General features: G+C 47.5%; 1 protein-coding gene across 2 annotated transcripts; it reads right to left on the bottom strand.

Annotated features, from left to right (window-relative positions):
- Positions 1-1,062: 1,062 nt before the first annotated feature.
- Positions 1,063-24,417, bottom strand: LOC139395770 (zinc fingers and homeoboxes protein 2-like). 2 transcript variants are annotated; one of them, XM_071143129.1, is made up of 3 exons: positions 23,991-24,417; positions 2,506-5,154; positions 1,063-2,058 (listed from the first exon to the last, which is right to left on the bottom strand). In XM_071143129.1, the coding sequence occupies exon 2, from the start codon at positions 4,997-4,999 to the stop codon at positions 2,516-2,518; it is 2,484 nt and encodes an 827-aa protein (XP_070999230.1). In that variant the 5' UTR covers positions 5,000-5,154; positions 23,991-24,417; the 3' UTR covers positions 1,063-2,058; positions 2,506-2,515. The 2 variants fall into 2 exon arrangements, with proteins under 2 accessions (XP_070999230.1, XP_070999231.1); XM_071143130.1 differs by lacking the exon at positions 1,063-2,058 and adding an exon at positions 2,153-2,331 and having other exon boundaries at positions 23,991-24,195.
- Between the last annotated feature and the right edge of the window lie 429 nt (positions 24,418-24,846).

Here is a 24,846-nt window from a genome sequence, read left to right as displayed (position 1 = left end):
AAGCTATGATCCTTTGTTATTCACTTGAATCAGTGTAGATAAAGGGGAGACCGGCTGGAGGAGGATTGTGGGTGAATGGGCAAGACGCAAAATGTAAGCGCCTTTGAACGGGGTACGCTCTGGTTTGTGAGAAGAATTGCAAACGCTGCTGGGTTTTCCACACACAAGTTTCCCGTGTGTATGAAGAATGATCCAGCCAACTTGACTGTGGGAAGCTTTGGAGTCAACGTGGATCAGCATCCCCGTGAAACTCTTTCAACACCTTGTAGTCCATGCTCTGAAGAGTTGAGGCTGCTCTGAGGGCAAAAGGGGATGCAATTCAATATTTGGTATACCCAGTGTGCATTTCCCCTAGAGTTGATTGACATGCCCGCTTAATCTAATCAGCATAACACCAAAATCAGTCTGTTTTTGTTGTTGCATGGGCCAGTCCTCAATCCAGCACATCTACTGTGGAAGGTGGCAGAGCTGCAGCTGTGTTTGTCAGACCAGGAGGAGACATCCTAAAAATGGTTTATCTCACAAATATCTTTAGTGTCCAAAAGGTTTGGGCTACAAACTAATACGACCAGTCTATGGAAAGATGACTCACAAACACAATGGTGTTCTCCATTTTGCTCTACGACCACAAGTGTCACGGTACCAGACTGGAAAGGTTCCACAGTCAAATTCAACCTTTTCCCCCCCCGAGCTTACTTACATCTCCCAGAAATAGACCAGACACTTCAAAACATTCTTCCTTTTGATTAGTATTTTATAAGACATACAGGGGTCCCCAAATAACTAAATGATCCTCAGCATGACCATCTAAAAAACAATTACATATGTTAGCTTAGTAGAAACCCAGCCCTGGGCCCTTAGGGTTGAGTATCTCTCTGAGTAGTGACCCTGGGCCCTTAGGGTTGAGTATCTCTGAGTAGTGACCCTGGGCCCTTAGGGTTGAGTATCTCTGAGTAGTGACCCTGGGCCCTTAGGGTTGAGTATCTCTGAGTAGTGACCCTGGGCCCTTAGGGTTGAGTATCTCTGAGTAGTGACCACTGCACAACGGACCAAGAGACATCCTTCAGTTGGTTGTGTTTTATTGAGTTACAGCAGACGGATAAATAAAAAACAAACCAGGAAGTAAAGAGATTCTTGGTAGCAGTACAGTATTCCAGATACACGTGTGAACATGATTCACTAATAGAAGCAGCATGAAACTGAAGGAGCGAGCCATTGAAAAAATGGAGCCTAACTACACCTAGGATATCTATGGATATCTAGAAAGCCAACACGAGAAAAGACCAGTCACTGATGCAACGGACGCTGCAATTCAAAAATGAGACGGAACTACAAAAAACATGTACAGTGTATTTTCTTGTTTTTTAAAAATGTATTCATGTCCATTCTGTGGCTGACTGTCGTCTCAGGCAGCAGGAGCATTCAGCATGAGAGAGGGGGGAGAACTGTTATTGTGATGTACGTATGTGATTCTTAGCCTGGGTAGCAGACCTGTTTTGTGCCATCATTCCACTCCTGGAACCCAGGCTAGGTGATTCTATGGTCTGGTAGAGAACCACCTAGTCCCTTTAGTCCAAATGGATGAACACACTGGTTATCAGATCAGAAGTGTTACTTGTCTATCCACTTGAAATAAGTGCCATCTATGACCAGCTGTCGGTCACTAAATGTTTTGTTAAAAAGAAAAGAATTACCAACTGATGAATTGGTTTACAAGTTCCATCATAGTCATAAAAACCAAAACATTCCTCTTTTAGGGGTTATTGACTCCTGTTAGAAATGTAAAAACCAGCAACCCCCAAAATGTTTACAAAGCTTTTTCAATACAGAAAAATATTTACAAGGGCCCTTTTTTTATTTATTAAGTATAATAATAATAATAATAATAATAATGCATCAAGTCCAGCTTTGGCACTCAATGGTCTTTGCCAGTCAGTGTTTGGCGTGGACTCTACTGTCCACTGTGCTGCTGTGCTGATGTCACAGGCCAGGTAGGAAATCATTGGTTCCAGAATTCAACAATCTTGAGAATCTTCTGCCTGAGAAACTCAGTATCCTCTGAAACAAAGGAAAATGTCAAAACACAAGACTTGTTATACAGATGGCTGACCACACCCTTCGTTGTTAACCTATCATTCTGCAGTTAACGTACCCATACAGCAGGCTATCAGAGGTGCTTTTCTGTTCACCAGGGGGGGAAAATCCCCAGTGATAACCACATGTGTATAATCTCAATAGCCTCTTCCTGCCAAGATGTTTTTCTGAAGGCTAAATTACAGGCATCCCGCGTGGTTCAAAGCCACAGCTGCTAGATTGTTGCTAGCCATCGCTCTGTTAAATTAAAGGGAAAACCATCACTACTACATAACCAATTTCCCTTCATCTGGGACATATTTTTTGACTGAGTTACTTACAGGCATCAAGACGAGATAATTATGCATTTCAGTGTTAATGATCAAAGGAATTGTAAACTTGCAGGACAGTAGCTTATCATAGACTACTCACCATGCTCTTCTCATCCAGTCACCCGACCAGGTTGGTCTCCCATCAGCACCTCTGCTTCCGAGCCGATCTTCTGGTTCTCCAAAGCACCTTTAGTCTCGTCCCCTACAGCCATGGTCACCTTCACCCATCTGCTTCTGTCCACGTTGGCCTGTCCATGTTGGTCCCTGCCCCTGCTGATGTCTGTCATACTCTGGCCCAGCTTACTGGTAAACCACTGGACTATGTCCTGGTTGATGAGTTTCGACTGCAAAGGAAGCTTCTCTGCGTCCTCTGCTGAAAGCAGCGTGGTCTTGGCTTCTGTGAAGTGCTGCTGGAGAATGCTGCTTGGGGGTCGTTCGGTGATGCCTGACGAGCTCTGACCGTTCTGTCCTGCTTTGCCGTTGACTTTCTGGAACGGTTCCATCCAGTCCAAGGTTCCGTTCTTCAGGGCGGATCGGTTTTCCTTGAACCAGCGGACAATCTCTGTGCGAGACAAACCTGTCTGTCCCTCCAGCTGGCTGTACTCCTCTGGTGACGGCCATTGGGTCTGGGTGAACACCTCTTTGAGAAGCCCTAGGGATTTCCTGTCGATGGGCTCAGGACTGGTGGAAGTGGTGACGATGGGAAGAGGTGAGCACCGGACTTTGCTGTCCTGTTCGTAAACACTATTCAGTATCCCTCGTTGCTCCTCGAGGCTCTTCGGACACATGGAGTTTGCCAGGGCTTGCTCCAAGTTGTCCCGCAGTGCTCTGCGCTCCGAGAACCAGCAGTCGATCTCAGTCTTGGAGAGCCTTGTGTCCACAACAAGGTTGTCAACGTCAATTTCAGTGGGGGAGCTGGTCCTCTGAAAACTCTCCTCTAGCATCTTGAGCTGCTCAGAGGATTTGCCTTTGAGCCTCTCCAGGAGAGGAAACTGGGTGGGCACAGCCTTTTTGGGCTGACTGTCTTTCAATGCCTGGGGCTCAATCTTGATCACCTGTGGCGCCACCTTGTGATTGAGGAGTCGTTGCTCACTGAACCACTTCTTGATTTCTCCTCTAGAGAGGCCGGTGGACTCAATGAGGCGGTACACTTCCTCTTCTTCAGGGAACTGGCACTGGGTGTAACTCGCTTTCAGTACAGCAATCTGGTCTGGGGTTTTATTGGCGTCTGAAGTGAAGCTGGGTTTAGGCGAAGCCACCAGTCTAGGTGCCTGAATGGTCTGGATTATGGAGGGACGTTTGATCTCTGAAGCGGCCACTACTGGAGCTACCAAGGGTCGCTTGACTGACTGCACGACCTGGTTTGCCATGGTTAGTGTGATGGGAGAACAACTGACAGCTGAGCCGTTCGCAACCGGCGTCAACACATAACTGGTCTGTCCCAGGAGGTTGAAGGGGACGGATTGAACTAGGGACTGTTGTCCTTTGGTGGACTGAGCCATCTGGGCGCCGCTCAGCACGGTGAAGGTGGTCTGTGGGACCGACTGGATGGTGCCGTTGAACATCTTCTTCCGAGCTTCTTCCACCTCTTCAGGGGACCAGCTGATGCCTTGCTTCAGTCTCTGGAGGGTGAACCACACCTTGATCTGTTCCTCGGGGTGCTTGGAGGCAACGGTAAGCCAGGACAGCTCCGCCTGGGTCGGGTACGGGAACTTGGTGAAGGATGTGATGAGTGTCATGTTACTGTCCAGTGAAGGGTTGTACTTGGAGGTGTTCAAAGGGACAGCGATTTTTGGTACTAAGTTGTAGTTAGGCGGACGCTGAAGAGAAGGCATGATATGAGAGACGCCATCTTTTAGGGACGCTTCTGGGATGATCACGGTCCCGGTCACATTCACGGCGGCGATCTGCTTTCTGGGGAGCTCGTGGTCGAGTCTGTCCGGTTGACTTTCTGTGAATAACCGTTTGTTGTCTGTTTTTGGCTTACTAATCTTCACTGTGGTGGATTTGCTCAGGGGGAAAGTGGCGAAGTCTTCTCCCGTCTGAATGCCGTTGGTTGAATCACAGACCACAGCGTTGCTCGCTCCTTCTATCGACTGCTCTAGGATGGTCTGATTGTTCAGCTTGATTCTCTTGAACTTGAAGTTGCTCTCCCCTGGATGACACCTCTCGTTGTGCTCTGTCAAGGTGTCAAACTTCTTTGTGTTGAAGTTGCACACAGCACACAGGTAGAGCGGGTTGAGAATGACATTGGGGTGATTGGAGTCCACGTGTTCCTTGAACTCATTCAGGTTCTGCGTAGAGAACGGACAGTACTTGCATTCATAGCCTCCCTGCTGCTTCCTCTGAGGCCTTGAATCCACCGCATTAGGTTTCTGAGGGGCCGGCGACTCCTGGCGTGAACCACTAGGCTCTGTCCCGGAGCTCCAGTCCTCTCCAGGAAGCATCTCTGTGGATCCATTCACCACTGTGCTTTTGTCATTCGCCGATACCTCCACCTCCATCTCACCTGGATCCTCTTGCCCCATCATGTCATCACCTCGAAAAACAGCATCAGCTCTACAAGGGGTCGTGGTCTTCCTCCGGCTGGCCATGGCGTGCGTACGTCCCCTGGGACTGTTAGACGGACGTTGTAGAGGGGAAACGAGGGGATGTTTCTGTCTTGTGAAGAATATGCACTTGTTCCTGCTGACTGTTAATGTCAGCTCCAATGAGGGAATTCATGAGACTTCATCCCAGATCACCCAATCTGAGGGAGAGAGAGAGAGAGGAGAAATTAAAAGAAACAAGGACAATCCTGCAATAACCTGAAAACAGACCATATTAAAATCCCATACCGCTGGTTCAATAGTCAGCATCACTTTTCTTCCTGTTCTCTACTTAACATAACTGGCCATGGTAATAAGGCCTAACTCTGCAATGAAAATGTCCCTAAACCAGTGTACATATTCAGAGTTATTGTTCTCCATCCCTCTGTCACAGGGCCTAGCTTGTCCCTTCTGTGGCAAAACAAGCATTTCAAACTCAATGACGGTAGAAACCCTAAACTGCTTCCGATCCCGTCTCCCTAGTAGCAGATGACATATGTAACAGTCTCCCTAGTAGCAGATTACATATGTAACAGTCTCCCTAGTAGCAGATTACATATGTAACAGTCTCCCTAGTAGCAGATTACATATGTAACTGTCTCCCTAGTAGCAGATGACATATGTAACAGTCTCCCTAGTAGCAGATTACATATGTAACAGTCTCCCTAGTAGCAGATTACATATGTAACAGTCTCCCTAGTAGCAGATTACATATGTCATCTCTCTGTTAGATGCAATATGCAACTGTCTCCCTAGTAGCAGATTACACGTCATCTCTCTGTTAGATGCAATATGTAACAGTCTCCCTAGTAGTAGATTACATCTAACAGAGAGATGACATGTGTAATCTGCTACTAGGGAGACAGTTGCATATTGCATCTAACAGAGAGATGACATATGTAATGTCACTTTTATGGGCAACCCAACCAAATGAACACAGAAATATGTGTTATAGATCTGTCACTCATTGAAAGCAAGTCTAAAGAAGCTGTAGACCTGTTCTGTGTGCACTGTTTTTTTAGCATATTTTACAGTTTTATACACTAGTATCCAAGAGCTGAAAATACTATCTTTTTAGTTCTGGAAAAATATAATTCACAGCCGTTTACATATTATAATGATTCTCTACACTATACTTGCTTGTTTTGTCACAAACTGAAATTAAGCAAACTATTTGAATTTTAGCAACCAGGAAATAGTGTTTTTTCCACAAAGAGCATCTTTAGCTTTACTTTACTGACTGTATTGTCACCATGGGGAAACTGTGTTGCAGTGTCATGTACACGTTTAAAGTGGCGTTTAAATGCAAAAGAAAATTGACAACACAACTTTCATAACAGTTACATACCAATAAAGAAATAAAACATTTTTAAAAAAGACTAGCCTGCTGGCCTTACGGAGTCGATAGGAACATTAGCCCGAGCTATTTAGGAGGGATATCACGTCTGGCACAAATTATTGTCTAGTTGTGTTTTTCCTGCTGAGGGGTGCCCTATATCTGCACCCAGAGGGGAGTAGTTCAAAGTCCAGGTACAGGGGGTGGCTTGGGTCTAAAATGATTTTGTGAGCCTTGCGGAGGGCCCTGACCTTAAAGAGCTCATCCAGGCCTGTCTGTTTGACTCCTAGTACCTTACAGAGGGCCCTGACCTTAAAGATCTCATCCAAGCCTGTCTGTTTGACTCCAAGTACCTTGGGGAGGGTCCTGACCTTAAAGATCTCATCCAGGCCTGTCTGTTTGACTCCTAGTACCTTACAGAGGGCCCTGACCGTAAAGATCTCACCCAGGTCTGTCTGTTTGACTCCTAGTACCTTACAGAGGGTCCTGACCGTAAAGATCTCATCCAGGCCTGTCTGTTTGACTCCTAGTACCATACAGAGGGCCCTGACCGTAAAGATCTCATCCAGGCCTCTCTGTTTGACTCCTAGTACCTTACAGAGGGCCCTGACCTTAAAGATCTCATCCAGGCCTGTCTGTTTGACTCCTAGTACCATACAGAGGGCCCTGACCGTAAAGATCTCATCCAGGCCTGTCTGTTTGACTCCTAGTACCTTACAGAGGGCCCTGACCTTAAAGATCTCATCCAGGCCTGTCTGTTTGACTCCTAGTACCTTGGGGAGGGCCCTGACCGTAAAGATCTCATCCAGGCCTGTCTGTTTGACACCAAGTACCTTACAGAGGACCCTGACCTTAAAGACCTCATCCAGGCCTGTCTGTTTGACTCCAAGTACCTTGGGGAGGGCCCTGACCGTAAAGATCTCATCCAGGCCTGTCTGTTTGACTCCTAGTACCTTACAGAGGGCCCTGACCTTAAAGATCTCATCCAGGCCTGTCTGTTTGACTCCTAGTACCTTACAGAGGGCCCTGACCTTAAAGATCTCATCCAGGCCTGTCTGTTTGACTCCTAGTACCTTACAGAGGGCCCTGACCTTAAAGATCTCATCCAGGCCTGTCTGTTTGACTCCTAGTACCTTACAGAGGGCCCTGACCTTAAAGATCTCATCCAGGCCTGTCTGTTTGACTCCGAGTACCTTGCTTGCTGTGGTGATAATCCTTCTCAACATATTTCTCTGGCTGACAGTGGCATTGCCAAACCAACAAACAATACAAAAAGTTAAAAATACTCTCAAAAGATTTGTAAAACAGAGTCAATATAGTACAGTCTACATTGAAGGCCTAAAGCCAGTAGTACATACACCCAAAGCCAAGACAGCTCCATGTTGGTGCAACACATACTGTAGCTGAATCTGACAACGCACCAAAACAGAATCGGCTCCAAGGTAACAGATGTGAAAAAACTTCAGAGAAGCCTTAAGGATGCAGTACAGTACGTGGATTTAATTTCCCTGAGCATTTCTTTTTATTATGAAGCGATAGAGGAGCTAATTCAAGAGAGCGTGAAAGAAGTCATTGATATTCTAGTTGCCTCATGCATTACCAAATCACATTTCCATGCAACAAAAACTGGAAGGGAGAACGTGTTTTTATATAACAAACATCGTAGACTTTTGGTTCTGCAATAGAACACTTTTATAAGGGAATGTGTTCCGACATTCAGCAGTGACTGAGCTGATAGAATCTGATTGGACAGGACAGCAGGTAAGTGATGGTAGGAGGACTTTAATAGAAGAGTAGGCTTTGTGTGATGAATGGTGGATAATGTAGCGTTTGGCTCCAAAATGAAGATACAAATCTGTTTTCACAGTGGACTGCCTGACCTCGGATCAGTTATCACTTCTCTAAATCAGGAGAAAACTATCAAATATCACATTTCAGTAACTGCCGCTCTTCAAACTCTTAAAAGATTGCTTTGCTGTGGAAAACCCATTTTTATTCACAACGGTGACTAAGACCCAGTGGTGCTCGGGATGAGAACCAACATGTTTCATTTCAGGAACAACTGTTACAGCCTCCTGTTTAGAACCCAGAACATCATGTTCCATGCTGTTGGCCTGGTGGTCAGGGCTCTGGTAAGAGATGGTCTAAGTGGAACATCATGTTCCATGCTGTTGGTCTGGTGGTCAGGGCTCTGGTAAGAGATGGTCTAAGTGGAACATCATGTTCCATGCTGTTGGTCTGGTGGTCAGGGGTCTGGTAAGAGATGGTCTAAGTAGAACATCATGCTCCATGCTGTTGGTCTGGTGGTCAGGGCTCTGGTAAGAGATGGTCTAAGTAGAACATCATGTTCCATGCTGTTGGTCTGGTGGTCAGGGGTCTGGTAAGAGATGGTCTAAGTGGAACATCATGTTCCATGCTGTTGGTCTGGTGGTCAGGGGTCTGGTAAGAGATGGTCTAAGTGGAACATCATGTTCCATGCTGTTGGTCTGGTGGTCAGGGCTCTGGTAAGAGATGGTCTAAATAGAACATCATGTTCCATGCTGTTGGTCTGGTGGTCAGGGCTCTGGTAAGAGATGGTCTAAGTAGAACATCATGTTCCATGCTGTTGGTCTGGTGGTCAGGGCTCTGGTAAGAGATGGTCTAAGTGGAACATCATGTTCCATGCTGGTGGTCTGGTGGTCAGGGCTCTGGTAAGAGATGGTCTAATTAGAACATCCATGTTCCATGCTGTTGGTCAGAGCTCTGGTAAGAGATGGTCTAAGTGGAACATCATGTTCCATGCTGTTGGTCTGGTGGTCAGGGCTCTGGTAAGAGATGGTCTAAGTGGAACATCATGTTCCATGCTGTTGGCCTGGTGGTCAGGGCTCTGGTAAGAGATGGTCTAAGTAGAACATCATGTTCCATGCTGTTGGCCTGGTGGTCAGGGCTCTGGTAAGAGATGGTCTAAGTAGAACATGTTCCATGCTGTTGGTCTGGTGGTCAGGGCTCTGGTAAGAGATGGTCTAAGTAGAACATCATGTTCCATGCTGTTGGCCTGGTGGTCAGGGCTCTGGTAAGAGATGGTCTAAGTAGAACATCATGTTCCATGCTGTTGGCCTGGTGGTCAGGGCTCTGGTAAGAGATGGTCTAAGTAGAACATGTTCCATGCTGTTGGTCTGGTGGTCAGGGCTCTGGTAAGAGATGGTCTAAGTAGAACATCATGTTCCATGCTGTTGGCCTGGTGGTCAGGGCTCTGGTAAGAGATGGTCTAAGTAGAACATGTTCCATGCTGTTGGTCTGGTGGTCAGGGCTCTGGTAAGAGATGGTCTAAGTAGAACATGTTCCATGCTGTTGGCCTGGTGGTCAGGGCTCTGGTAAGAGATGGTCTAAGTAGAACATCATGTTCCATGCTGTTGGCCTGGTGGTCAGGGCTCTGGTAAGAGATGGTCTAAGTAGAACATGTTCCATGCTGTTGGCCTGGTGGTCAGGGCTCTGGTAAGAGATGGTCTAAGTAGAACATGTTCCATGCTGTTGGTCTGGTGGTCAGGGCTCTGGTAAGAGATGGTCTAAGTGGAACTAGACACATCAGCACTGGGAAATGTCAAGTACAAATGACTGCCGTCAAACTCAGTCACTCATTGGATCGTCACTTGGGGTATTCCCATAACCAGCAGAAGAGGTGCATTGTTAAAATTCAGGCCAGCCTCATTTCCATAAGGTAGTTATGACAACCACTGTCCGGAAATGGACTTGTCCTCGATGCATTGCTGTTGATGCTACTGCTGCAGTGTATAAAAAAACACACCTCGCAGGTATTCATTCATCTGGGAGGAGACATGGAGCCAGGAAGTCAGGCAGACTCAGTGCCGTTGCTAAGAGCCGATCCGTCTGTCGACCAGACCTGGGTTGTGTTCAGTAGGCTCCAAAATGGAAGAAAAAGGACTGAAACCTCGACTTGTCCATTGAGAAACACCAATGGTCGGTTTCAAAATGTAGCAGACTGACGCTCTCCTCTCCATTCAGGACTGTGCTGCTGTGGCGTGTCTGGCTGGGTGTCTTATCCCTGTGCTGCTGTGGCGTGTCAGGCTGGGTGTCTTATCCCTGTGCTGCTGTGGCGTGTCAGGCTGGGCGTCTTATCCCTGTGCTGCTGTGGCGTGTCTGGCTGGGTGTCTTATCCCTGTGCTGCGGTGGCGTGTCAGGCTGGGCGTCTTATCCCTGTGCTGCTGTGGCGTGTCAGGCGTCTTATCCCTGTGCTGCTGTGGCGTGTCAGGCGTCTTATCCCTGTGCTGCTGTGGCGTGTCAGGCGTCTTATCCCTGTGCTGCTGTGGCGTGTCTGGCTGGGCGTCTTATCCCTGTGCTGCTGTGGCGTGTCTGGCTGGGCGTCTTATCCCTGTGCTGCTGTGGCGTGTCTGGCTGGGCGTCTTATCCCTGTGCTGCTGTGGCGTGTCTGGCTGGGCGTCTTATCCCTGTGCTGCTGTGGCGTGTCTGGCTGGGTGTCTTATCCCTGTGCTGCTGTGGCGTGTCTGGCTGGGTGTCTTATCCCTGTGCTGCTGTGGCGTGTCTGGCTGGGCGTCTTATCCCTGTGCTGCTGTGGCGTGTCTGGCTGGGCGTCTTATCCCTGTGCTGCTGTGGCGTGTCTGGCTGGGCGTCTTATCCTTGTGCTGCTGTGGCGTGTCTGGCTGGGCGTCTTATCCCTGTGCTGCTGTGGCGTGTCTGGCTGGGTGGAGAGGAGCCCAGCCATACTGGAGCCAAATTAAACTTGTATGAGGTCCCAGCCGACGCTTTGTCTCTCATATCATGTCCTCAGCTCACCGTCTCTGCTCTGGAGAGACCTACTCTGTCCACTCATATGCTCCCAGCCCGACTAACCCAGGCCAGCAGATACCAACGTAACTCCCCCAATGGACACTGCTGTGGTGACTCGCTGCTGTATTCATGGGCTTTCATTATTTGCTTCCAACAGGAGAACGAACGTACATCATTAATCATTCCTGACGATTTAGCTTGCCACAGATGTCAACATCAGTTACAGAACATGAAACATCCGTAGGACGATGGATGACTCCCTCTCACCAGATCACTAACGTCATTCCATCTGACACAATAACAACCAAAGCTCAAGAGTTAATGACTTCACTCTGCTGTGTATCAACCTGCTGTGTGTCCAGGAATAGCAGCAGGACAATGAATCCCTACAAGTGTGAAGCTGCTGAGTCGCAGACTGTGTGTCAAAGGACCTTTCTATCCGGCCAATCAGAGACAACACTATGACTCATGAGCCCATCACACCATCGCTACAGCCCTTCCACCGCACCGTCACTACAGCCCTTCCATCACACCGTCGCTACAGCCCTTCCATCGCACCGTCGCTACAGCCCTTCCATCGCACCGTCACTACAGCCCTTCCATCACACCGTCACTACAGCCCTTCCATCGCACCGTCACTACAGCCCTTCCACCGCACCGTCACTACAGCCCTTCCATCACTACAGCCCTTCCATCACACCGTCACTACAGCCCTTCCATCACACCGCCACTACAGCCCTTCCATCACACCGTCACTACAGCCCTTCCACCACACCGTCACTACAGCCCTTCCATCACACCGTCACTACAGCCCTTCCATCACACCGTCACTACAGCCCTTCCGTCACTACAGCCCTTCCGTCACTACAGCCCTTCCGTCACTACAGCCCTTCCGTCACTACAGCCCTTCCGTCACTACAGCCCTTCCGTCACTACAGCCCTTCCGTCACTACAGCCCTTCCGTCACTACAGCCCTTCCGTCACTACAGCCCTTCCGTCACTACAGCCCTTCCACCACTACAGCCCTTCCACCACTACAGCCCTTCCATCACTACAGCCCTTCCATCACACCGTCACTACAGCCCTTCCATCACTACAACCCTTCCATATCTACCATGACAACAAGACAGTTGGTAAATTCTGAAGAGCAGAATGGATCCACCTGCTGAGTGCCGAGACACTTCCAGAGCAGCCTTCATCTGACGTGACAGAAACACATGTCATGGTGGGTGTGGGGAGGGGGACAAGGCACAGACCACTGTTGCTAGGATAACAGAGTGGACAGGAAGATGGTAGGCATTCCATCCAGACTGGCTCATTGTTCCATAAGATCTGCTGTATTCAGTGAGGTGAAGCGTTCAGAACTTTGACAGCGACAGAAACGCAACAAAATAGAGGTGACCTAATTCCCTATTCTACCAGACAGAGAACTGTGTCTGATCTAGACAATGCATTTCTATCCGAACTTTGTGTAACGTTGTGAAACATTGCGGCGTTCTGAACAGACCCACAGCTGCAGTGTTCTAGAGGAGGGTGATAGTAGATGATGATAGTAGAGAGCGGGGCTGTGTGGGAGGAGACAGTGCTCTGCTAATACTGCATCCCCCAGTAGGGGGGCTGAATTTGGGAACGTCACAGAATGAATTTAAATCTCATCAAATGGGCCCTGAAAAAACACACTGTAGCTCTGCATTGAAACCGGCAATCTCTCTATCCCTGCTTACTTAACATTCTATTTAGGGTATGAACACAGAATATTAATAAGTGAATTGGTTCAAGGAATGTTGAGTGGTGCACTGCAAGCTTGGTGCAGATTCTCTGTATTAGAAGTGTACAAATAACAGTGTTTAAAGCCCAGTGTTAAAGCCTACCAGGCTACTACTGGACTGGAGCAAGTCTATCCTCTCCGGGGTGAGTCCAGTCAATACACCATCACATTGATTCTGATTTGGACAATTAAATAGTCCACAAAGTTACTGGTTAGGGTCCCATCGTGTCTCTAAATATAACAGTCAAAGTCTGGATGGAGTCTGAACTGGTCTAGCAGCCAGGTTACCATGGAAACAGGCTAACAGCAGGGGGTGGGGGGGGGGTTTATTCTCTCCACTTCACCAGAGACCAGAATGTTCCGCCTCAAAGTTGGTCGGGCCAAAAGTAGTAAGACACCACCCCTTTTGATGATACTGTAGACACATCAAGATGGACGGGGTCCACAAGACATATTCTTCTATTCAACTGGTGGGATCCGGGTAGGGGTCATGTGGGATCCAGGTAGGGGTCAATTGAATCGATACTTTGCCCAAGCGGAGCATTGAGTAGACTGCATTGTATAGTACTTTCCCACTGGTAAAGACCTAGTACCTCGACAACACAGAGCCTGGTATTCACAGTGAATACAGACAGCATGAGGAGTACTTTCCCACTGGTAAAGACCTAGTACCTCGACAACACAGAGCCTGGTATTCACAGTGAACACAGACAGCATGAGGAGTTAAGTATTTGGTTTAGAAAAGGAATCCTGATATTAATACCAAGCTGAGGGAAACATGAAGACTTCCAGTCAAGAAATACTTTGACAGTTATCAAACCATGTCCCTGCATTCACAATGCAGTCTAACCCTGAGAATGACCATGCAGTCTAACCCTGAGAATGACCATGCAGTCTAACCCTGAGAATGACCATGCAGTCTAACCCTGAGAATGACCATGCAGTCTAACCCTGAGAATGACCATGCAGTCTAACCCTGAGAATGACCATGCAGTCTAACCCTGAGAATGACCATGCAGTCTAACCCTGAGAATGACCATGCAGTCTAACCCTGAGAATGACCATGCAGTCTAACCCTGAGAATGACCATGCAGTCTAACCCTGAGAATGACCATGCAGTCTAACCCTGAGAATGACCATGCAGTCTAACCCTGAGAATGACCATGCAGTCTAACCCTGAGAATGACCATGCAGTCTAACCCTGAGAATGACCATGCAGTCTAACCCTGAGAATGACCATGCAGTCTAACCCTGAGAATGACCATGCAGTCTAACCCTGAGAATGACCATGCAGTCTAACCCTGAGAATGACCATGCAGTCTAACCCTGAGAATGACCATGCAGTCTAACCCTGAGAATGACCATGCAGTCTAACCTTGAGAATGACCATGCAGTCTAACCCTGAGAATGACCATGCAGTCTAACCCTGAGAATGACCATGCAGTCTAACCCTGAGAATGACCATGCAGTCTAACCCTGAGAATGACCATGCAGTCTAACCCTGAGAATGACCATGCAGTCTAACCCTGAGAATGACCATGCAGTCTAACCCTGAGAATGACCATGCAGTCTAACCCTGAGAATGACCATGCAGTCTAACCCTGAGAATGACCATGCAGTCTAACCCTGAGAATGACCATGCAGTCTAACCCTGAGAATGGCCATGCAGTCTAACCCTGAGAATGGCCATGCAGTCTAACCCTGAGAATGACCATGCAGTCTAACCCTGAGAATGACCATGCAGTCTAACCCTGAGAATGACCATGCAGTCTAACCCTGAGAATGACCATGCAGTCTAACCCTGAGAATGACCATGCAGTCTAACCCTGAGAATGACCATGCAGTCTAACCCTGAGAATGACCATGCAGTCTAACCCTGAGAATGACCATGCAGTCTAACCCTGAGAATGACCATGCAGTCTAACCCTGAGAATGACCATGCAGTCTAACCCTGAGAATGACCATGCAGTCTAACCCTGAGAATGACCATGCAGTCTAACCCTGAGAATGACCATTCTTTCTTCAACTCTGTCCTCAACATATTTATGAACTGAACAAAAATATAAAGAAAGGTAACATGCAACAATTTCAAAGATTTTACTGAGTTACAGTTCATAAGGAAATCAGTCAATTTAAATAAAACATCTGTTGGTCAAAGATGCCTTAAAAAAAAGGTAGGGGCGTGGATCAGAAAACCGATCAGTATCTGGTGTGACCACCATGTGCCTCATGAAGCACGACATCTCCTTCGCATAGATCTTCGCATAGATGTCGTGCTGCATGTCTTAAAGTAATAGACTGTCGTTTCTCTTTGCTTATTTGAGCTGTTCTTGCCATATTGTGGACTTGGTCTTTTACCAAATAGGGCTATCTTCTGTATACCACCTTCTACCTTGTCACAACACAACTGATTGGCTCAAACGCATCAAGAAGGAAAGAAATTCCACAAATTAACTTTTAACAAGGCACACCTGTTAATTCCAGGTGACTACCTCATGAAGCTGGTTGAGAGAATGTCAAGAGTGTGTAAAGCTGTCATCATGAAAAAGGGTGGCTACTTTGAATAATGTCAAATATATTTTGATTAACACTTGTCTGGTTACTACATGATTCCATGTGTGTTATTTCGTAGTTTTGATGTCTTCACTATTATTCTACAATGTAGAAAATAGTAGACAGGTGTCTTTTATACTGATAACAAGTTCAAACAGGTGCCATTAATACAGGTAACGAGTGGAGGACAGAGAAACCAGAGGAACCTCTTAGCAGTCAGTCCTGGCAGGGTGGTGTCTGGTAAAACCATCTGTAGCAGTCAGTCCTGGCAGGGTGGTGTCTGGTAAAACCATCTGTAGCAGTCAGTCCTGGCAGGGTGGTGTCTGGTAAAACCATCTGTAGCAGTGAGACCTGGCAGGGTGGTGTCTGGTAAAACCATCTGTAACAGTCAGTCCTGGCAGGGCGGTGTCTGGTAAAACCATCTGTAGCAGTGAGACCTGGCAGGGTGGTGTCTGGTAAAACCATCTGTAGCAGTCAGTCCTGGCAGGGTGGTGTCTGGTAAAACCATCTGTAGCAGTCAGTCCTGGCAGGGTGGTGTCTGGTAAAACCATCTGTAGCAGTGAGACCTGGCAGGGTGGTGTCTGGTAAAACCATCTGTAACAGTCAGTCCTGGCAGGGCGGTGTCTGGTAAAACCATCTGTAGCAGTGAGACCTGGCAGGGTGGTGTCTGGTAAAACCATCTGTAGCAGTCAGTCCTGGCAGGGTGGTGTCTGGTAAAACCATCTGTAGCAGTCAGTCCTGGCAGGGCGGTGTCTGGTAAACCATCTGTAGCAGTCAGTCCTGGCAGGGCGGTGTCTGGTAAAACCATCTGTAGCAGTCAGTCCTGGCAGGGTGGTGTCTGGTAAAACCATCTGTAGCAGTCAGTCCTGGCAGGGTGGTGTCTGGTAAAACCATCTGTAGCAGTCAGTCCTGGCAGGGTGGTGTCTGGTAAAACCATCTGTAGCAGTCAGTCCTGGCAGGGTGGTGTCTGGTAAAACCATCTGTAGCAGTCAGTCCTGGCAGGGTGGTGTCTGGTAAAACCATATGTAGCAGTCAGTCCTGGCAGGGTGGTGTCTGGTAAAACCATCTGTAGCAGTCAGTCCTGGCAGGGTGGTGTCTGGTAAAACCATCTGTAGCAGTCAGTCCTGGCAGGGTGGTGTCTGGTAAAACCATCTGTAGCAGTCAGTCCTGGCAGGGTGGTGTCTGGTAAAACCATCTGTAGCAGTCAGTCCTGGCAGGGCGGTGTCTGGTAAAACCATCTGTAGCAGTCAGTCCTGGCAGGGTGGTGTCTGGTAAAACCATCTGTAGCAGTCAGTCCTGGCAGGGTGGTGTCTGGTAAAACCAACTGTAGCAGTCAGACCTGGCAGGGTGGTGTCTGGTAAAACCATCTGTAGCAGTGAGACCTGGCAGGGTGGTGTCTGGTAAAACCATCTGTAGCAGTGAGACCTGGCAGGGTGGTGTCTGGTAAAACCATCTGTAGCAGTCAGTCCTGGCAGGGCGGTGTCTGGTAAAACCATCTGTAGCAGTCAGTCCTGGCAGGGCGGTGTCTGGTAAAACCATCTGTAACAGTCAGTCCTGGCAGGGTGGTGTCTGGTAAAACCATCTGTAGCAGTCAGTAAGTTCCCTCCTAACCCTGGGCTACATATGGCGTTTCCAACTGAAACCAAAACCAGCCAGGCAGAGACAGATCGCCTCTTCCATGGCTGCCAGACCCCGGTTCAAATGTTATTTTAAATCAAATACTCCATCTGGGCTTGATTTAGCTTGCCTGGCACAATGGAAGTAGAGTAGTTGTGAAAGTGAAAAACCCATCTGGCACGCCAGGCAGGCTCGAGCAAACGCTCAACATATTTGAAAGATTTAAAATAGTATTTGAACCCCAGATCCTGATGGCTGCCGTCCCAGGCAGTTATGAAATACTGACGGAATGGGTTAGACCGCATGGCATATTTGTGCCAGGGTCGTCTTTTAAAAAGCGGCTTCTCCACTACGGAGATCAAATACAGTCAGAGAACTCTACGTTTTGGAACATTACTTCTTGTGCAATTGTATTTCACATGTTGGGATAAAGAAGGTCGGGATAGAATAAATAGGGAATTTCTGTTGTGGCATTCAACACAAGGTTACCTAGTAGTGTTTCTCTAACGAACCATCTGTACATCCAGAGTACCTCCTCTAGCCTTTATCAGCGACAGACAGTTGTTCGACCTACTGTAGAGTCAACCAAGCTTGACTGGCGTTACTGGGTGTCCACATATCAGACAGCCTCTGCTACAGCAGGGGTGACCTGCTGGTCAGGCCGGAGACACGTGACTGGGTCAGAGCTGTGGGTTTCTGCAGTCAGAGAGAAGAGCCCCAGCTGAGCTCTTTCTTCTGTCCTCTCCCTTCCTCCAGCATTTCGCTGCACCTGCGACATCTGCAAATCTGTGTATGCAACCAATAAACTTTGATTCTGATTTGTCCTCTCCTCTTATGCTCTCTCCTTGCCTTCACATACTCATCTCTTTTCCTTCTCTCGTCTTCTCTCAACCTGTCCTCTGTTTCTCTGCTTCCTTTCCCTCTCCTCCCTTTCCTTGTCTCTCTCTCCTCCTCCTCCTCCCCTTCTCCCCTTCTCTCCTCCCCCCCTCATCTCCTCCTCCCTAGGCAGGATGGATATGGGTCTATAACGGTTTGGGTCTAGAGTGTCTTCCCTTTTGAAGAGGGGGATGACCGTGGCAGCTTTCCAATCTTTAGGAATCTCAGACGATACGAAAGAGGTTGAACAGACTAGTAATAGGGGTTGGAACAATTTTGGCGGTTAATTTTTTAGAAAGAAAGGGTCCAGATTGTCCAGCCCAGCTGATTTGTAGGGATCCAGATTTTGCAGCTCTTCCAGAACATCAGCTGTCTGGATTTGGGTGAAGGAGAAGCAGAGGGGGCTTGGGCAATTTTCTGCGGGGAGGGGGGGGGGGGGGGGGGGGGGGGGGGGGGGGTTGCAGAGCTGTTGGGCGGGGTAGGGGTAGCCAGGTGGAAAGCATAGCCAGCCGTAGAAAAATGCTTATTGAAATCACCGATAAATATAGGATAATCGATAGTGACAGTGTTTCCTAGCATAGTGCATTGGGCAGCTGGGAGGAGGTGCTCTTATTCTCCATGGACTTTAGTGTCCCAAAACTTTTTGTAATTAGTGCTTTTTCTGTTTGAAAAAGCTAGCCTTAGCTTTCCTAACAGACTGTGTATATTGGTTCCTGAAGTCCCTGAAAAGTTGCATATCGCGGGGGCTATTCGATGCTAATGCAGTACGCCACAGGATGTTTTTGTGCTGGTCAAGGGCAGTCAAGTCTGGGGTGAACCAAGGGCTATATACGTTCTTAATTCTACATTTTTTTAACAGGGCATGCTTATTTAAGATGGTGAGGAAAGCACTTTTAAAGAGCAACCAAGTGTTTAAGGGAGCGTTTGACAGTGTTGAGGGATGGTCGTTTGACCGCAGACCCATTACGGACGCAGGCAATGAGGCAGTGATCGCTGAGATCCTGGTTGAAGACAGCAGAGGTGTATTTAGAGGGCAAGTTGGTCAGGATGATATCTATGAGGGTGCCCATTGGTTACGGATTTAGGGTTGTACCTGGTAGGTTCCTAGATAATTTGTGAGATTGAGGGCATCTAGCTTAGATTGTAGGACAGCCGGGGTGTTAAGCATATCCCAGTTTAGGTCACCTAACAGTACGAACTCCCTCTCCTATCATCTCTCTTTCTCTCCCTCTCCTATCATCTCTTTCCTCTCTTTCTCTCCCTCTCCTATCATCTCTCTTTCTCTCCCTCTCCTATCATCTCTTTCCTCTCTTTCTCTCCCTCTCCTATCATCTCTTTCCTCTCTTTCTCTCCCTCTCCTATCATATCCCTCTCTCCTTCCTCTCCTATCATATCCCTCCTCTCCTATCATATCCCTCTCTCCCTCCTCTCCTATCATATCCCTCTCATCATCATCTTTCTCTCCTTCCTTTCCCTGTACTCTTCTAACATGAAAGCCTGCCCATTACACACATGAATACATCAATTTACTGTTGTGGAGTAGAAAACAGATGGGAGACGTTACCTAGGAAACCCATGCGGTCTGTGTGAGAGTTGTGTGGCTCCAGGACGCTATTTACAGTCACTGCTTCTCCTCTGTGAAGCTCTTTCTTTCCAAGAGATTGGCTTCTTTTAGTTCCAGATAAAACAATCCCTATGTAACTCAAAACACTGGCACTTGTCTTTTCCTACTAGCACTGACTTGGCTGAAACACCGAGGACAAATGTACTATGGACTGACACGTGCTCGTCTCACCTAGCTGTCTAGCTGAAGCTGAACTGACTAGCCTAGTTAAATAAAGGTTCAATAAAATAACAATAATAATAATAACTTAGACACACTGGTTAAACGTTTGCCTGCCGACAGTACTTAGCACCTCTGAACGGTGTCGGCACTCATTATTTTTGTGTCCACACAGCAAAAACCTTTAAGTCGTCAGCTACTCTGCCTTGTTAAAATACTCCAAACCAGAAGGTGGCAGTAGTGTTTGTATGTCCATGTGCTAATCTCTGCTGAATGTGTTGCACTTTCTCCTGTTGTGCCATTTACAAACAAACACGTGACTGTCTCAACTGTTCTGGGGAACTACGGTGAGCTTCATAATGTGACTGTCTCAACTGTTCTGGGGAACTACGGTGAGCTTCATAATGTGACTGTCTCAACTGTTCTGGGGAACTACGGTGAGCTTCATAATGTGACAGGCTCAACTGTTCTGGGGAACTACGGTGAGCGTCATAATGTGACTGTCTCAACTGTTCTGGGGAACTACGGTGAGCGTCATAATGTGACTGTCTCAACTGTTCTGGGGAACTACGGTGAGCTTCATAATGTGACTGTCTCAACTGTTCTGGGGAACTACGGTGAGCTTCATAATGTGACAGGTGAAATGATCAACACCATCAGCTTCCTCTCTTAACGTATTGCACAAGTTGACTGCAGGTATTTACTTAAAAAGTAGCAACACGCCACTGTTGTCCGGTCAGAACATGTTGTTGAGGCCCATACTAAACACTTAGAAACCATCACACGCCACTGTTGTCCGGTCAGAACATGTTGTTGAGGCCCATACTAAACACACCATCACACGGTACTGTTGTCCGGTCAGAACATGATGTTGAGGCCTATACTAAACACTTAGAAACCATCACACGCCACTGTTGTCCGGTCAGAACATGATGTTGAGGCCCATACTAAACACTTAGAAACCATCACACGCCACTGTTGTCCGGTCAGAACATGATGTTGAGGCCTATACTAAACAAACCATCACACGCCACTGTTGTCCGGTCAGAACATGATGTTGAGGCCCATACTAAACAAACCATCACACGCCACTGTTGTCCGGTCAGAACATGATGTTGAGGCCCATACTAAACAAACCATCACACGCCACTGTTGTCCGGTCAGAACATGATGTTGAGGCCCATACTAAACACTTAGAAACCATCACACGCCACTGTTGTCCGGTCAGAACATGATGTTGAGGCCCATACTAAACAAACCATCACACGCCACTGTTGTCCGGTCAGAACATGATGTTGAGGCCCATACTAAACACTTGGAAACCATCACACGCCACTGTTGTCCGGTCAGAACATGATGTTGAGGCCCATACTAAACACACCATCACACGGTACTGTTGTCCGGTCAGAACATGATGTTGAGGCCCATACTAAACACTTAGAAACCATCACACGGCACACAGACGCTTCCGTTCAACTTGTTGAAGGGAAGGGTGATTGACAGGGCTGCAGGCCAATCAGGTTGAAAGGGCTAGCCTTTTTTAAAATTTTACACAAAGACATAAAAAGAGGGTAATCATATGGTGATTATCATATGATTCATGATGAGCACATGCACTGCATTAGTCTGGACTCTTCCTCAACCTGCTCACTGAGGAGATTAACTACATTTTGGGGGCCTGACTGCCTAATAAATATATTTGAGTCATTTAGCAGATGCTATTATCCAGAGCGACAGTAGAGAGTGAGTACATTTTCAAACACGAGTAGCTCCTCAACCCTGTCACTGAGAAGATGAACTCCATTTTTTGGGGCCCGACTGCCTAATAAATAAGTGCAAGGCTAACGAGGCTGTCTCTATGCTGTCATGAAGTCATCATGACTACGGCCGCTCCACACAGACTACAGGGATTTTACAGGAAGATGTGCCCACAGCAGGTATGACATCACCAGGGCCATCTTAGTCCCCTAGCTAACGACACAAAATCTAGAAGCAGAGGAGGCAGGAACAACATCTCCCCGAGTCTGACAGAGGATACTGCTGAGGTGAGCACCACGAGTCACAAAGAACAGGCGGCCATCTTTAAACAAGCCATTCGCTGCCTGGACCATGAAAAAAAATCAAGGACACTGAATGGGGAGGGAGACCAAATGGATGTAGGCCTACGTTTTTCTTCAGCAACCTAAGCCCAAGTAATAGAAGTGTGATCTACACCTGCTGTATGACATCAGCAGCAGTCAGTGTGCACATATGACTTGAGAATGACTGCCATGCCTTGATCTGAATGAATACATCCCAGCAGTCAGTGTGCACATATGACTTGAGAATGACTGCCATGCCTTGATCTGAATGAATACATCCCACCAGTCAGTGTGCACATATGACTTGAGAATGACTGCCATGCCTTGATCTGAATGAATACATCCCACCAGTCAGTGTGCACATATGACTTGAGAATGACTGCCATGCCTTGATCTGAATGAATACATTCCACCAGTCAGAAATTAACTGAGGTTGTCACCCTAGAGACGCGGCACAACTGTGACATGACTGGATTAGTCAGGTCACTAATGTTGATGATACACCCCCCCCCCGACTAATGTTGATGATACCCCCCCCTACTAATGTTGATACCCCCCACGACTAATGTTGATGATCCCCCCCCCCCGACTAATGTTGATGATACCCCCCCCCCGACTAATGTTGATGATACCCCCCACGACTAATGTTGATGATCCCCCCCCCGACTAATGTTGATGATCCCCCCCGACTAATGTTGATACCCCCCCCACTAATGTTGATGATACCCCCCCCCCACTAATGTTGATGATACCCCCCCCACTAATGTTGATGACCCCCCCCCCCCCCCCCCCCCCCCCCCCCCACTAATGTTGATGATCCCCCCCCCCCCCCCCCCCCCGACTAATGTTGATGATCCCCCCCCCCCCCCCCCCCCCCCCCCCGACTAATGTGATGAATGCACAAGCCCTGCGTGATCCTATCCTGAATATGCCTAGTAACCAGTGGAGGCTGCTGAGGGGAGAACGGCTCATCATTTTCCAGAACCATGTGTTTGATACCATTCCACTTATTCTGCTCCAGTCATTACCACGAGCCCCCGTCCTCCCCAATTAATGTGCCACCAACCTCCTGTTTTAGTAACCTAGTTGATGAGGTCTACAGTTGCTGGTGTGTCCTGTGTGAACCTAAAAACACGCGCTGTACCTTTAACAGTGGTGTAAGTGGACACATGCAGTGGGCTAAAAGTCAAATCAGGTCATCCTGTTGAGAGCTGCATCTTTTCAGGCTTTTGGACACCATAATCATACTGTAACCCCCACCCACCACTAAATACCACAATAAAATAACTCCAATTCAGACGTTTCTTGACTTGGCTACATGAGCATGTGGTGTAGCATGAGGAAATAACATGAAGATAACATGAGGCATGTCATTGGGCAACACTACTGTAGTTTGTAAAGATACTGCCTATTGTGTCAGGCTCATTTCATAGGGATAGATCTTCATCAAGAAACAAACTTGATACTGAGAACCAAGTCCATCTTAAACCACCAATATGTGCAATATATTCTACTTCGGCCAGTAGCCTGGCTGTACTGCAACGAGGCGTTTTATTCCACTGTGACTGTTGCCACAGTGCAGTAGGGACGTGCAAGAAGGCGTCACCGCTGCCTGCAGCCTGCCTACATCATACGACATTGGTACCCGACATTGAAGTAGGTTGCTGGTTAAACTCCAGAACTAGAAAACAATTTATAACCTTCTGGTCTTAGGAGTCCAATCGCCATTCCATAGCATACAACAGAAATAGGCAAGATAAAAACATTTTTTTTTAAAGCTCCCCAAATGTCCCCTTCCTTCGCCAACGACGTAACGCCATGTCGGCGTGGAGGCCATATTTTGCTGGTTATGTCGACATAGGGGAAAAAAGTACTCTCCCACAAAATCTCGGCTAACATTACCGCAGCATTGTAGCAAACAAAACTTCCTAAAGCGAGAGGACTGTAGGCACATCGTTTCATTGCTTGAAACTGGACACATTGTTACTACTCGCAGGTCGTCAATCAGGTGTAGCCAGCCACACCGGGACAATCAAAGTTTACTGGCTAACCAAGTTAAAATGTGTAGTGGCGTCTGCGTATAGAAACAGTGGTGGTGGGAGGCTAGCTAGCTACATAGCTAGGCTACAGGTTTAACTTTGGGACTTGTTTTCGCCGATATGCAAAACTGATAAATATTCTATTTGGCAGATTCTTACCTGTCCACCGCGTATGATGCGCTGTAATGCCGAGCACCGTTAAACGGGGTCCAAAACGGGTCTTACAACACGATAACAACCGAATACGACGATTTATTCTACAGATTCGACCGAATCCGCCAGACAACAGCCGGAAAAAATCCGCGTTCGCAGGGGGATCTACGCCAAAAACCACGTGATCAACTACGTCAGCGTACGTATTTGCATACGATACCAGGGCCACTTCCATCCTGGAGTTGTTCTAATCGCTCCTAAAAGTTAGGACGGCGGTCAGTGTCAAGCCTCGGATAGTGTCCAGGAAATGACAGCCCTTCGGTGGTTGCTGGAACCTTGCTTTCGACTTTTGAAAAGGAATAAGCTGTTGTTGACGTCCTGTGCTCTGCGCCAGCTCATCGTTGTGTAGGTCATTGAATAGTAAGCAGTAAACTGAGAGGACTGGGCGTGTCAAAGCCTGTCTAGGGAGGGACACTACTTTACTGCTAGTCTTGCTGCAGTACTGACATCTGCGTCTCAGGTCAATGGTGTCTAGAAGTGCTACTGACTGTGATTTTAAATTTCTCTCTGTCTCTGTTTGGCGTCTCACCTAGTTTGACATTCTTCACTGAATACTTTCCATCTGAGTAGCTAATGAGACATCGTGAAAGGCAGCAGTGATTTATTGCCCTCACTCCTCTCTCTCAATTTCAATTCCATTGAAGGGCTTTATTGGCATGGGAAACATATGTTGACATTGCCAAAGCAAGGGAAGTAGATAATAAACAATAAAAATGAACAGTAAACATTACACTCACAGAAGTTCCAAAATAAAAGACATTTCAATTGTCATATTATGTACAAATAGTTAAAGTACAAAAGG

This window comes from Oncorhynchus clarkii, unplaced genomic scaffold (genome assembly GCF_045791955.1).
Source record: "Oncorhynchus clarkii lewisi isolate Uvic-CL-2024 unplaced genomic scaffold, UVic_Ocla_1.0 unplaced_contig_9426_pilon_pilon, whole genome shotgun sequence".
Lineage (NCBI taxonomy): Eukaryota > Metazoa > Chordata > Actinopteri > Salmoniformes > Salmonidae > Oncorhynchus > Oncorhynchus clarkii.
The sequence above is the reverse complement of the archived record's forward strand: the minus strand, read 5'-3'. Positions and strand labels throughout refer to the sequence as shown.

Bases quoted from the DNA above. Each gene is read 5' to 3' on its own strand.
- LOC139395770 (XM_071143129.1), bottom strand. From the start codon at position 4,999: ATGGCCAGCCGGAGGAAGACCACGACCCCTTGTAGAGCTGATGCTGTT.